A 15,979-nucleotide genomic window follows, 5' to 3' on the forward strand; every position below is an offset into this window, starting at 1 on the left:
AAAAAAAAATCTTTTTGAAGACATGTCAAAATTACATGAAATTCAAATTTCAATGTCCATAAATGAAGTTATATTGGAACATAGCCCTGTTCATTTACTTGCAGTCTATGGATGTTATCACCCTATGACAACAGAGTTGAGTAGCTGCAACAGAGTCCATATGGTCCACAAGCCTTAAATATTTACTATCTGGCTCCTTACAGAAAAAGTTTGCCAATCTCTGATATTAAACAAAAGGGAACAGGCTGTAGGTAAGTCTGTGGAGGGTTCTGCTGTAAGCAATAATAATAATAAAGCAGGTTTTGGAGTGGTGGCGACACGGATTTAAGTTCCCAGGAAGGAAATTAATAGGTGGGTGAAACTGAGGCTCATTCCTCATCTGAAAAAATGCATGTAACGAGCCACTTTCTAATAGGAATTAAATGAACAATGTGTGTAAGGTGCCCGGTCCAGCAGCTGGCATAATGTAGCATTCATACAGTCACTCTTTCTGACCACATGGAATTTGTTAATCTAATGGTCTCTTGGTTAAGAGTGAGAAATTTAGTGACGCAGCCTCAATAACAAATGCCTTATTAGAAGAATATTAAATTATAAACCTAATTTCACTCCAGATCTTTTTGCAGCATATGTAATTCACACTGCATTTTCCATTCATTTACAATAAAAACCATGTACAATATAGTGGCATAATTTCATGAATGCTTTACAAAGTTTCTTGTCCTTATGTAAATGACTAGTTTAGCCTCTTGGATGAGAAGAGAGAGAATACATAGTCAGAGATGCTGGCGATGGCACTTCTTTTCCTCCATTTTTGCCTCATTCTAGCTGGTCCTGAGTCAGTCTTGGTATGTATTTCTCCCATACAATCCGGCCCAAAGCCTGACATACCAGGCCCCCAATAAATGTTTGGTAAGGAAATGACTGAACGAGTAGAATTTCCACAGATTAAATTATAGGATGATTAATTTCTGTTATTGAGATATAAATATGTGATACATCATATCAAAACTCAATTGGTTGGGAATGCAAGCTGGTGTAGCCACTCTGGAAAACAGTATGAAGTTTCCTCAAAAAACTAAAAATAGAACTACCCTACAAGCCAGCAATTGCACTACTAGGCATTTATCCACGGGATACAGGTGTGCTGTTTCGAAGGAGCACATTCACCCCCATGTTTATAGCAGCACTTCAACAATAGCCAAAGTATGGAAAGAGCCCAAATGTCCATCAATGGATGAATGGATAAAGAAGATGTGGTATATATATACAATGGAGTATTACTCGGCAATCAAAAAGAATGAAATCTTGCCATTTGCAACTACGTGGATGGAACTGGAGGGTATTATGCTAAGTGAAATTAGTCAGTCAGAGAAAGACAAAAATCATATGACTTCACTCATATGAGGACTTTAAGAGACAAAACAGATGAAGATAAGAGAAGGGAAACAAAAATAATATAAAGACAGGGAGGGGGGCAAAAGAGAAGAGACTCATAAATATGGAGAACAAACTGAGGGTAACGGGAGGGGTTGTGGGAAGGGGGATGGGCTAAATGGGTAAGGGACACTAAGGAATATATTCCTGAAATCATTGTTTCACTATATGCTAATTTGGATGTAAATTTTAAAAAATAAAAAATAAAATAAAATAAAAACTCAATTGGTAAATTATGGTTACTTTCTCAGTAAAAGGCCACGTAGTAAGTATTTTGAGCTTTACAGGCCATGCATTCTCTGTGGCAACTACTCAATTCTATCCTTAGTGTGTGAAAGCAGCCTTAGACAACAGATAAACAAATGAGCATAGTATTTTAAATTTTATTTATGGACACTGAAGTCTGGGTTTCAGATGATTTTCATGAAATAGTCTTTTGACTTTTCCAACCTTTTAAAAATATGAAAACCATTTTTGGAGACCATGCAAAAACAGATGGTGGGCCAAATTTGACCCACGGGTCATAGTTTGCTGACCACATTCATCAAGAATTTTAGTAAAAATCTAACTTCAGAATTATACTGGCTTGCTAAATTTTTTATTGAGTTAATGTTTATGAAAAACATGTAAAAGACTAATACCATAAAGGTGTCAGGCTTGCTAAATTCATTCAGGGTTGTGTTTTGCCACTGGTAAGCATAATGTTTTAAATAGGCTTTTTAAAAACTGACTTATATAATATAAAAACAAAGTAGAAATACTCATTATTCATTTTGAAATTCTATTTTCAACTGCCAGTCAGCATAATTCATGCCAGGAATTCAAAGATAGAAAGTGAATACTCTTGTCTTTAAGCACTGAAAATTAACAGTCTTCAAATAACTTATATCAACATATGCAAGGCTAACAATTTGACTGAATATGATTTTTAAGAGGTATTACTCATGAACTAAACACATTCTTTTGGAGAGAGTACAGAATAATTTATTTGTAAGCCTCATATTCAAACAGTATTTACTGAGGGCCTTTTTTGTTCTAGTACTTTTATATTCAATAAGCACTAGGCAATCCCAAAAACAGAGATGAGGAAAATGGTGACCTGTCCAAGTCCCAAAGCTAAGAAAGTATAGGAGGGGTGGAAAGCCAGGCTTCCTGACTCCTGGTCCAGTGCTCTTTTCAGGACATCACAATCCCTTCTCTTTTCTCATGTCTGATGAGTCAATTCAATTTTGCTCAGAGAAAGAATCATACCATAGCCTGGGAAGTCTGCATCTGTTGAATGGTATGACGGAGCTGGTGCTAAAGGTATCTCTTGTGAACTGAAGGAAACTTTCGTCGAATATTTTTGCTGTTTCATTTGGCTGACAGCCTACAAAAGAAAGGAAAATTAGATGCATGTCAAAGAGGAGAAAGATAACAAAAGGACAAGACTTTAAAACTGGTGTGTTGTTACCAAAACAATGGCAGCACTCCAATAATGTCTTCTGAGAATTTAGAGTGGGAGGGAGTTAGGATGATTTGTGTCCCATCCCCCATGCCTCCCTATTTTAATCTTACATCTAAAATGCTTCAATGAAGGATGGATCAAGGAAGGGAAGAAGGATAAAAGCTGACAATACTTATCATTGTGGTCTGTATATGATGCTGGGGCTGGTAAGCAGAACAAAAATTTTTACAATTTCTACTTACTGATGAAATCAATGTGAAGTGCACATACCTATGCTGTGCCCGGTGAAAAGCAATCTATGCTGCAGATGTTCTGAGCATACAACACTGTCCATCTCTTCTGGACACATCCACAATAGTCAAATGCATTAGGCAGCTTAACTGAGCAACATGAGGGTCAGGAAGAGGAAATAAGCATCCACTGAAAGCTTACTAAGTGCCAGGTACACCAATTACATTTTAATTCACCTCAAAGACCTGTACCTTATTCACCATTGACTCCCAGTGCCTGGAACATAGTAGAGCCTCAATAAATGTTTGATGAATGAATGAATGAGTCAATGAATGGATATACAAGAGCAAAATTGAAGACATGGAAATTCACAGTCGAAAATGAATTTGTAATTCAGTGAAGGTACGGAGACCTTTGCTACGTGAGCTTCGGAAAATTAACTTGTCATTCTGGATTTGGGTTGATAAGACCTCCAATGAATATTAGTATTAGAAAACCAAGAAAAACCAAAAGGATTCCATGCTTGCTTCACAGGCAGTTAAGAAATATAGGTAGTGACCTGACCTGCCTTCTTGATCTGTAGTTAGCCAGGGAACCCATCCCCAGCTGGAAGATTCTGGTGGAGGCAGTGAAGCACCAGGCTGTCCCTGGGGTCTAGAAATAGGATCAAGGTAACTGCTCCAGAATAATGATACCTCAAGATTCTGTCAGTGGAAGGCTGTGCCTCAATACAAGGTGCTGTACAGTATATAAAAACTAAAACAATACCACCCATTGTGTATCTGCATTGTACTTTCTAGTTTTCAAAAACACTTTTACATCTATGAATTCATTCATTTATAAGAAGAACCTGGAGGGTTAGACACTATTACTTTCTTTTCCAGATACAGAAGTCGTTGTCAGACAACATATCTGAAATCACAAACTAATGAGAGGAAGAGGTTGGATTAAAAGTCAGTAGCTAAACAATGCTACAAATTATTGTATTTTTATTTTTAGAAGATTTTATTTTCAAGTAATCTCTATCCCCATCATGGGGATCGAACTTACAACTCTGAGATCAAGAGTGGCATGCTTGGGGTGCGTGGGTAGCTCAGCTGGTTGAGCCTCCAATTCTTGATTTTGGCTCTGGTCGTGTTCTCACAGTTCATGGGATCAAGCCCTGCATCAAGCCCTGCCTTGGGCTCCACACTGACAGTGCAGAGCCTGCTTGGAATTCTCTCACTCCCTCTCTGCATGCATGCACACACTCTTTCTCTCACAAAAAAAAAAAAAAAAAAAAAAGAATTGCATGCTGTACTATCTGAGCCACCAAGCACCCCAGAATGCAACAAGTTTAAAATGTTTATCAAACAGCCACTTGGCAATGAGTCTATGAACGTTCTTTTCTGCAGTTTTTCTATCACCAACATTTAATAACGACCATATACTTTCTTAAAAAGATTTATTCAAAGACATATTTTCAGTGATTTCAAAAACGAGGGCAGTGGAAAAATGACAAATACAGGTTTATTATCAGAAAACTGAACAATGGAGCCACCTAAATATCAATTACTCTAAGGACCACATTTTCTAGCCTGCTTGCAGCCAGATACATCTGCAGACTATTATCCAGTAGGGTGTAAACAGATACGAACTGTACAATTTTCAGGTCATTCTCTTAAGGATTAGAAACCTGCCTTCCTCTTCTCCCTAACTGGCATGCAGATGGGGTGATAATAACTGGAGAAGCCATCTTGGACCAAAAAATGGGTGCATTTTTTGAGGATGGTAATCAAATAAGAATGATAATCATTCTTAGACTGACCATACCCATACTTTATATAGAAGAGATACTTCCTGTAGAGATTGAGCCTAATCTTAACTCATATAGTACTTAAATTCCACTTTTGTTGTGTATCATCTTTAAAAAGAATATCAATAACAAAGCAAAATGGAAGCTAAAGAATTTTTTTTAACGAAAAAATGATGTGATTTTTAAAACAGGAAAGTACAAGAGACCACAATCATGACATTATCACTTTTATAATAGCAGGGAATGTTTGCATCATTACATCTCAGCTCCAGGTAGCATTCCATTTCATTGTGTATAATAGCTTTCCAACAGATATTGATAGTATTGAACTCAATTAAAAAACAAGGAAATAGGGGCCCCTGGGTGGCTCAGTCGGTTAAGCGTCCGACTTTGGCTCAGGTCATGATCTCGCGGCCTGTGAGTTCGAGCCCCGCGTCGGGCTCTGTGCTGACAGCTCGGAGCCTGGAGCCTGGTTTGGATTCTGTGTCTCCCTCTCTCTCTGCCCCTCCCCTGCTCATGCTCTGTCTCTCTGTTTCAAAAATAAATAAACGTTAAAAACAACAACAACAAGAAGGAAAAAGTCCACAGGAACCAAGTGAGAAGTCCAACATATACTTTTAGAGGCAGACTTCTTGTTGGTAGGTATGGTGAAGGATGGAATGTGTGCTCCCTGTGACTCATCCATTGGCACAAAACCAAACTAACAAGAATGAAAGATAAGAAAGATTGGACTTTCTGTTGAATGCCTTCTATTCAAACCTGAGAGTTGGAATGGATGTTATAGGCCATCTAACCTAACTAAACCAGTGATTCTCAGGCCCTGTCTTTATAACAGAAATTGCTAGGGAGCTTTTAAAATTTATGGATGCCGGAACCCCCCTTCTAAACCAAGTAAATTGGCACATTTTGTGTTTTAAGAATTATTGCTTAAAGTTAAACCATGGATTCTTAAGGTGGGGTAAATGGGTTTCTAAGAGATCCACAGAAGGCATTTTGGGAATTATAAAAATCCTGTGTTGTATGAAAATTATGTTTATCAGTGTTTTTCTGGAGAAAAGGATCTATAGTTCATCAGGTCTTTATGATGGGGGAAAAAAAATCACCATTCAAAACAAGATAGGAATTGTTGAGTTTGCTACTACTGATAGCTGTGTGGCCACAGGCAAGTCACTTAACCTCCTTGTACTTAACTTCCTCATCTGTAAATTGGTGGCATTATCTCTAAACCTTGCAAACCTGCTGTAAAGATCAAAGAGAAAAGTATATAAGTAAACCTATCACTGTGCCAGGAACAGTTTAAGAGTTCAACCGAGGGGCGCCTGGGTGGCGCAGTCGGTTAAGCGTCCGACTTCAGCCAGGTCACGATCTCGCGGTCTGTGAGTTCGAGCCCCGCGTCGGGCTCTGTGCTGATGGCTCAGAGCCTGGAGCCTGTTTCCGATTCTGTGTCTCCCTCTCTCTCTGCCCCTCCCCCGTTCATGCTCTGTCTCTTTCTGTCCCAAAAATAAATAAACGTTGAAAAAAAAAAAATTTAAAAAAAAAAAAAAAAAAAAAAAGAGTTCAACCGATAACAGCTATTAATGTTTTTATGTCCTTTGATAATAAATGACCAGCCAGCTCCTGATTGAAAACTGTCAGGGCTGGTCTGGAACAGCTCAAGTGGTTGGGAAGTTCTTCATAATGAGCTGACACACGTGCTGCTCACTGACCTGTGGGCCCTTTCTCTTCTGTAGCCACGGAAAAGGGTTACAATCGCTTTCCCAAAGGAAAATGCTTTCGATATTTAAGCGCTCATTTTCCAACAGGGAAAAGAAAGGGCAGATGATGAATAAAATGTTATTCTAAAAAAACATTTTCGAGATGGCTGATATGTGCCTTGTGGTAAGTGGCAGCATATAATGTATTAACACATTAATAGTATTTACGAATGCATTACATAAAGTAAAAAATGTGTCCTTAAATTAAAAATTGCTTATACGTTTTCAGTTGAACCGAATTTGGTTATTTTTAAGGTTCTTCCTACACCTACTCATTTTTAAAAAAGATTTTATATTTTTAAGTAATCTCTACATCCAACGTGGGGCTCAAATTCAAAACCCTGAGATCGAGAGTCTCATGTTCTACCGACTGAGACAGCCAGGCACCCCTACACCTACTCATTTTTATTTAGGTTTTTAGCATATAATTTTGGAGACTTTTCAAAGGCGTTTCCTTTGGCAATGTTTGAAATATTATGCATTTCTTGTAAGTTCTAGTTCCTTAAACATAAGAATAGTACAGTAATAATGTAAATTTTAGCAGCATGAAAATATAAACTAGAATACAGAAATGAGAATCAAGATTAAAAAAACACACTTGAGAGCAACAAAAGTAAAAAAATTTGACAGAAATGTATAGTTTTGTTTTTTAAGTGAAGTGAAACTTAAAATACAAGGAGCAATACAACATTATTGTATTTATGTTTTTATAGAACTATGCATTCTCCCACTTAAAATTTTTATTTATGACATTAAGACATGGCACTCTCAGAATTTAAGTGCAGGTGTGTTTGCAGGGATGGCCCACTTTTAAACACCTGTTCAGGGTACTGGTCCAGGAAGACGCACAGAGAATATTTCCAAACACCTTACACAGAATCAGTTACACAGCTATGGGTTGACTTCAAGTTGCAAGACATACCATAACCTCCTGGCAAGTCACAAAGGATTTAATTTCATTGTAATCACCTCCTTTTTTTCTGGAACCCACTTATAATGCACACCATCCCAGTAGAGTGAAACCTAAAGTGGAAATTACGTACACTGTCAGTTGGGCATTCCAGTGCCTTCTGTTGACCTGCCACCACACCTTGATCAACGATCTGGGAGATGTCTTCCTAAAAGGTAAAAGATACAAGTGGTTAACAGTATTTTAGGGCTCACTTGCACTCTCCAACTTTAGCAAACACCATGGAGCTTTGGTTCTACTACAAAAATGACTACAAAACACCAGTCAAAATTTCTCTTCATCCAGCTCAACTAACTCTCAGAAATAAACATAGGCTTGTCACTTCCAAATGCTTCTTTTGGGGACTTTCAGATCTATCAGGCTTTAAACCCATCAGATATCCCCTGATGGTCCCTTCAGGCGAGTTTTTTCTTCTTTTGCCATACTAGTAATTTCTACATCTGTATTTACACTGAATATTTAGTTCTTTCATAGTTCAAGCTCTGATATTAGAACATCTTTCTGCCCAAGATATTCAATTAGAGGCAAAATATATTCACTAAAGACACTGGAGGGTACAAAGTTAGTCCTAAACCCCATGGAAAAGTGCAGAGTCCAGACTTAGGAGAGCAAGAAACTACCAAAACACATAGGAAACCACTGCATACCTAAAGGGCAAATTGACACCGACACCGACAAATTGACCAGAATGCTTATGTCTGCTTCCCACCATATCCCATCCTTCTTTATAGGCAAATTTATAGGGGAAATTATCATGAGATGGTTTACTCTGTCAGGCATGAACTCCTGCATTGGGACTTGGCCAAGGCAGGGAACATGGAGTGTGACTGTTTTGGATAGGAGCAAAGGCTGGCTTACTCTAGCCCCTGGTAAATGTCTGAAAGACACCCAGGTGGCACATATAACATACAGACTGTAGGCAGGGAAGCTATCTGGAGATGATAAGAGAGGCATATAGCAAAGTGGTAGGAGTTTGTGAGCCTAGTTCCTTGACTTAAGAGTTTTGCAACCCTGAGCAAATTTTCTGACATCTCCAAGCCTCAGTCTCCTCATTTATAAAATGGGAAGAAATAAAGGTTGTTACACTATAGGGATGTTGAAAGGATTAAACGAAGCAATACATGAAAAGCACTTAGCAGGGTAGGTGGCAAAAACCAAATATGTTATAAAGATGCTAATCATGGGAGTAAATGGAATTAAGCTCTGACAAATTCATATTCCTAACTTTACTATAGGGCTGGTGAAAATAATTACATGGAAAGGACATTTTCTCCTTTGGGGAATGCTGGGATAGTACCTGATACCTCCTACCCCCACTTCCACCTCAGTTTCTTTTTTGAACATATTGACATATGCTTAATTCAATAGGCTCCCCCCATCAGATCTGTAACAATACAAGAGATAATGATCAGGTCATGCCCAGGTATTCATTATTACTAGATTCGGTTACAATCTCATCCTGTCCCATCAATTCCCTATTGGTTTACAACCTGAGAAATTTAACCCCACCACATAATACCATGAGACTGCAGCCTAGGTCTTCTGGATAATTGTGACTACCTTTATCTGTCCACTTACTTTTTAGGACCACAACTCTTTCTCATTTAGATATAAATTCTCTCTAAATTTCACCCATATGGGAGAAAGACTTTAGAATTCCTCCTCTGCCAAATTCTGCTCTTAAACAGATTATATGACATGAATTCAAAAGTTACTTCATGCCATAATTCCCTGAGCCTCTGGGCAGTGCCCCTTCCATAGCATGACCAATTTATTTTACCACAATTTTTGCACTATTGAGTTGTATCTTTTTATGTGTCTGTCTCCCATACATTAGCATGATTGACTTTTTGTCTCATTTGTTTCTTCAACATACGGCAGAATAGACTGTGAGCTTGAAAAAGGGCCCGTGCTGAATGAATCAAAGTTCAGGAACTCAAATCTTAAATGCATCTGGTTGGATTTCAGAGCCAGCCATGAAAGAAAGGATGCACAGTGAAGGTGATCCTGTGGCTTCCACTTTAAAGGATCACAGTTGAAAAGAGAGAAGAAAGACATATAAAGGTCAATAAATGGTGCTCATGGGAATTTATAGAAGAAAACTTCTAAACTGCCTTAAAAATGGAAACCATTGGTATTATTCCTTCCAATGCAGATCAAATGGCCTTCGGAAGAGCCTCTGTTTGAAAAATGATACTTCAGGTCTGCAATTCCACCTTTATTTAAGCCCAGATTAACTAGCAGTGGGACAAAGGAGCTGACTTCCCCAGCTGGACTTAAAAACCCAATTTGCATATCACAGAGAGGTACTCCTAATTGGTTGAATTCATCCACATTTGCATTTGTAAATAAAAAAGGGCACTGGAGCAGCAGCCAGAAAAATCTGGGTTCAGCTTGGTTCCACTACTTAGCAGCAGTAATGCTTGGAAACCTTCATTTTTAGCAACAGTGAAAATACACTAACAACATCTACCTCAATAAGGGGTTGCCAGCAAAGTTGAATTCAACACACGCTTAAGGAGGATCTACTCTGTGCCAGCACTGAAAAAGACCAAAGGAGTCTTGCACTTATGACATTTACAGATCTGGTGAGACAGATATCAGACAAAAAGCCGTGGAAACTTTGAACAACTAAATGATATCTGTATGAAGACGTGTGGCAGATAGCAGGTGCCTGAGAAGAGGGTTTCCTTCCCTTTCTCTTGTCCTGAAAATGTAGAAGGATGAGATGAGGAAATCAGAGCTCTGAAAAGCATCCGGTCCAACTCCCGGTCCCATTTCTTACACTGATTGCCCTTAAACCCCTGGGCCACGGGATGGGGCCAGTGCATGGCGATGATAACAACAGTGACAGATCAAACTTGCTGAGCACTGACTGTACCAGTCACTGAGCTAGATACAGTTCATGTGTCAGATGCCGATGTACACAACAGACCCGTGGGATAAGTATTATTATCACCCTCATTTCAGAGTTAGCTCGGGCATGAGAGCCTAAAGTATGTGCTGAACCAAAACTTAATCCAGACGCATCGTGCCGCAGAGCTTCTGCTCTTCACCCAGGATAAAACACAAGGGAGAGGCGGAGTGCTGCTCACCTTCCCAAAGACGCACATGAGCTGCTGAGGGGCAGCCTGAACATGGTGATTCCATTTTTAGATTCAACATAAAGTCAGAACGAGTCATGCCAGCTTATATTGAGCTTGGGCAGGCAAAAAAAAAAAAAAAAAAAAAAAAAAATTCATGGCACCAGCCACCGCGGTGACCTATGGTGAGTCACTTTTTTCTGTGTTTTGTGTATAAACAAATTTCAAGGGGCGCCTGGGTGGCTCAGTCGGTTAAGCAGCCGACTTTGGCTCAGGTCATGAGCTCATGGTCCGTGAGTTCGAGCCCCACGTCGGGGTCTGTGCTGACGGCTCAGAGCCTGGAGCCTGTTTCAGATTCTGTGTCTCCCTCTCTCTGACCCTCCCCCGTTCATGCTCTGTCTCTCTCTGTGTCAAAAATAAATAAACGTTAAAAAAAAAAAAAAAACATAAATTTTGAACTTGCTAATCCCCCAACTATTGCACTGAGGGAGTTTTTAGTGCCTTCAAAGCTGAGGTTCTGGGCTATTCTAAGCTATTGACTTTGCATAGGGGACCCCTGAATAAGAAAGGTGAGAAGGCGCGGGGAAAGACCATTTCATTTCATGAAGCAAACTGATAGAACACATTCTGTGTACATTATGTTATAATTCTCAGCGCAGTACTAAAAGCTCCTGAAAGAAAATTCTTTGTGCGCCAAGCAAATTACTCTGATCGAGAAGGAACTTCCAAGTGGTGGACATAAAAAGCAACACTGCGAATATTCTATATAATAGATAATAATGGGATGTCCAGCTTATAGTCACCAAAGCTGGTTGACTTCTGTCCCACAGCTGGTAAACAAGCCCAATAAGCCCTGTCTGTCCAGCCAAAGTAATTGGTCCAAGGGCAGACATCTGGACTACACAAGAACATCCTATAAATTTTCTAAAGTGGATCCAAGGGAAGAGCCCCTTTCTGGCAGTGAGGCTTAGGAGCTTTTGGTGGCCATGCTCCCACTATGCTGAGGCAACAAGTCTGCAGTGGAAGAGAGTCAGAGACTGTAGGTATCTCTGGAAGGTCCAGGTCTCAGGTTCCAACTAGCCCTGAGGCTGTCAACCCTGCCTTTCCTGTAGTTATGTAAAAAGGACCTGTCACCTATCAGTAAATTTCCCTTTGTGTACAGGTCAAGCTGAGGTTTTATCACTTGCAATCAAGAGACTACTGATTAAAATGAGGTGGAGCCCAGAAAAGATCTATCAGGATAACAAACTCATAGGGCTGAAGCCAGAGGGTAGTTAAAATGGAGATGAAGGAAGTGACCTGGGTACAAGACAGCAGACCAGAGAGAGCTGCTCAGCCTAAAGGGAGTCACATTCAAAAGTATTCAAATTCAGTGATTTTTAGAACATGCCTGTCAGACACACAACAAACACAAATCATCTATTGCTGATCTGGGTCCTTGGACTCCCCACCTTGTAGCCTGTGGATACACTAGAAAAGGACAGCCTTTGCCTGAGTCAGTTCCGGCCTCCCTCCTCCCTCCTCCGACCACCGGGATTAGCTGAACTCACACCAGCAAGAGCTCCATGGCCCTTCACCTGCTCTTCTGCAGTACTCCTCAACGCTAAGAACTACTTTTTAAGTTTATTTATTTATTCTGAGAGACGGAGACAGTGAGCAGGGGAGGGGCAGAGAGAGAGGGAGAGAGTTCCAAGCAGGCTCTGCACTGTTAGTGCAGGCCCCAGTGCAGAGCTCGAATTCACCAACTGTGAGATCATGACCTGAGCTGAAACCAGGAGTCAGATGTTCAACCAACTAAGCCACCCAGGTACCCTGCTAGGAACTACTTTTTTATTTTTTAAATAATGTTTATTTATTTTTGAGAGGGAGAGAGGGAGAGAGAGAGAGCGCACACAAGCAGGGGAGGGGCAGAGAGAGAGAGAGGGAGACGCAGAATCCGAAGCAAGCTCCAAGCTGTGAGCACAGAGCCCCACATGGGGCTCGAACTCACGAACCGGAGATCATGACACCAACGAAGTCAGACGCTTAACCAAATGAGCCACCCAGGCGCCCCGGAACTACTTTTTAAAAGTCGGATGCGAATCCTGGCGGTGACACTTAGTTGAGTATCTATGCCTCAGTTTCCTTATCAATACAATGGGGATAGTTATAGGCTCAATCTCCTATAACACAGAAATTAATACACTTAGAATGATGCCTTTTTGGATTGTTAGTAAATATTGTAAAAGCATTCGCGGCCATTATTATCACTTGTTCCTTCTTGTGTGTTGAATTTTAGATTGTGCAAGACAGGAAGCAGTTATTTTTTTTTCCAATTTTTTTTTAATGTTTATTTATTTTTGAGAGAGAGACAGAGCATGAGCAGAGGAGGGGAAGAGAGAGAGGGAGACACAGAATCCGAAGCAGGCTCCAGGCTCTGAGCTGCCAGCACAGAACCTGACACAGGGCTTGAACCCATGAACCATAAGATCATGACCTGAGACGAAGTTGGATGCTCAACCGACTGAGCCACCCAGCCGCCCCAGAAACTATTATTTAATGGCTGCTCATTATGTACTTGTCACTTAGTAGGCACCTTTAAAATAACTCATTTATCCTCACGTAGTGTTAATAATAGCCTCCCCCACTTACTGTGCACTTACTCTTTGTTAGGAACTGAACTTTCTCTCTACCCTCCCCCTAATGAAAGCTTTGTTGTTATCTGCATTGTGCAGATAAGTGACCTGAGTATTCTGGAAGTGAATTCACTTGCCCAAAGGCTTAGGTCACAGTGAGGATTAAAAGCCTTATGTATTTGGCTCACATGCTTAATCATGCCACACTGCCTCTCCAAGAGATAGTTGGCATTAACCTATGAAGAAGCTCAGGTTTTAAAGAAGTCTAATTTGTCGTAGAGCATATAACTTATAGGTGGAAACATCTGGCTATGAACCACTATCCAACTTCAAAGTCCAAGCTTTCTCTTCTATTCAGATAATACTGAGGAGTGAGAACCACGTGGATCTGTGACCGTTTCCATTGATTTGTGGGAAATATGAAAAACCACCATATGGAGAGTCCTTTATAAAGCTAAATCTATGCAAGTTCAAGGACTACCCTTTAAGACTGTGCCCTCCCTAAATTTGCAGTGTTAAAACGGCTCTTCTTATGTGACATTATGATAATGATATATGGTAGTAATGGGGATGGGAGGGGAGGGGAGACTTCAATAGGTTGAGCCCTCTGAAATCCCTGTTACTTGACCATTTCTTGACTTACAAAATGACAGACTCATATGCTCCAAACTACCATTACTTTGCTTTTCATTACTTAGCCAAATAATACTAATACTAATACTACTACTAATAATAATAATTCTACATTCTCAACATTCTTTTGAAAATTTTCTGGTCTGTGAAATCCCAGTGTCTGAAAAAAATATACTTTGCTTCATGTTGTGTCCCTAGACTTAAGCATACTTTGCAAATGATTTGATGAAAGCAGACAAGGAGAGACATTAGTAAAAGCTGACTGTGGTTTTGAACCTGGATACATAGGAGGTTGATATTGTCTCTAATTTTTAAAATAATAACATGAAAAAAAAATGAAAAAAAATAGATTTGTAGAGGAAGATAATGAGTGCAGTGTAGGATTTTAACTTTTAAGAGAATAACATGCTGTGTGATTTCTGATACATGTTCAGTTTATCGATTTTTTATTTTCCTTTAAAAACATATTAAAAGGTTTTTAAAAATTTTTTAAATATTTATTTTTCAGAGAGAGAGAGAGAACACACACAAGTGGGGGGAGGGGCAGAAAGAGAGAGAGAGGGAGACCCAGAATCTGAAGCAGGCTCCAGGCTCTGAGCTGTCAGCACAAAGCCTGATGCGGGCGTGAACCCACAAACTGCGATATCACGACCTGAGCAAAAGTGAGACACTTAACCAACTGAGCTACCCAGGTGCCCCTAAAAAACATTTTAAGTGAAATATAATTGACACCAGTTTATCAATTTTGACTAGTAGGCTTTATTAAAAATGATTCCTAAGTGTTTTTAAAGTGCTGGTATCCAAGTTTGGAAAAACTGCTTAAAATGTGTTTTTGATAAAAAATAAAAAATAAATACATAAAATGTGTTTTTGATGATTGTAGGTCTCAAGTCCAGTCTGGAATTGTCAGATGTATATCCTCTTCACTTTTAAAACAACTGAACTATGTACTTTAAATCCATTTTTATCCCCAATTTGTAGTTCATCAAGAACTGCAGGGTTTTAGTTTGGATGGGGTAGCAGATGTCACTGTGAAAATCGTATTTTCTGTTTCAGATCTAACATGAAAACCGCTTCTATAGCAAGAGCCTAGGAATTCCCTTGTAAGGAGCCAGAGAGAAGAATGTGTCTGAGTCAGCACTGGCCTCTCTTTTGTGACAGTATGCAAATGCCAATGGCAGAGTTCAAGTGCATTCAAATATGTGGCATTTTTCACAGCTCATTGTACTTTATATCTTGTATTTCTGAAAATCACTTGAGATTTGCCTACATGATACATTTCCCTTTCCTGGTCATAAAAAAGACGGTAGATTTACAGTCAAGTCAATTTCCTTCACAAAAGTCACAAGAGGAAAGTTTTGGGGTTTTTCCTCCGTTCTCTCTCCCTCCGTATCATAAATGAAGAAGACACTGTAGAGACATGATGGTAACAGGTAGAGTAATCTCAGGGACTCAAAGACAGCACAGAGAGAGGTATACGATTTTAACACAAATTCCCACCGTCGACACCTGCTGGCTTGCTTTCATTCCCTTTAACTGGTCTGCTGTGAAGACTTGTTACGTGAAATTCAATTTGCCAGGAAGGAATCTTCCTTCATAATTCATAATCTTCCAATCATAATTATTAGCGCTAAGAACCCAGAGAAGGAAAACGACACCCTGGCTGAGCCTAGAACTCAGACTTTCTTAGCTGTGTCTAGTGTCTTAATTCCAGAACTTATCAGAAACATAGAGGTGCTCACACGTGGTTCTCTGAGTCTGTAAAATTTTCACTTCTCTGGGCAAGACTTATTTGTCACGATAATTTTAAGGTCCTATAATCTAAAACCCATATTAACTATATTTCAGAGGGAGCAGAAATTAAGCATTTGTATTAAAGGCCTTTTATGTCCCAGACACTGTGAGCCACGGGACATATCAGTGAACAAGACACATGAATCTTACCTTGAAAGTACTTTCAGAACTGCTGAGAAAAAATATGGCAGCTTAACACTTTCACAGCATTTCCTATGTG

General features: G+C 39.6%; 1 protein-coding gene across 2 annotated transcripts in view; it reads right to left on the reverse strand.

Annotated features, from left to right (window-relative positions):
- The window catches only part of PATJ (PATJ crumbs cell polarity complex component), a 367,631-nt gene that overhangs the window by 69,280 nt on the left and 282,372 nt on the right, over positions 1–15,979 (reverse strand). For both annotated transcript variants that reach the window (XM_047870413.1, XM_047870411.1), the window contains exons 32-33: positions 7,708–7,782; positions 2,689–2,806 (exon numbers count right to left, since the gene is read on the reverse strand). In XM_047870413.1, the coding sequence (XP_047726369.1) occupies positions 2,689–2,806; positions 7,708–7,782 (193 nt within the window). The remainder of the gene's footprint in view (positions 1–2,688; positions 2,807–7,707; positions 7,783–15,979) is intronic.

Source organism: Prionailurus viverrinus, chromosome C1 (assembly GCF_022837055.1).
Source record: "Prionailurus viverrinus isolate Anna chromosome C1, UM_Priviv_1.0, whole genome shotgun sequence".
Taxonomy (NCBI): domain Eukaryota; kingdom Metazoa; phylum Chordata; class Mammalia; order Carnivora; family Felidae; genus Prionailurus; species Prionailurus viverrinus.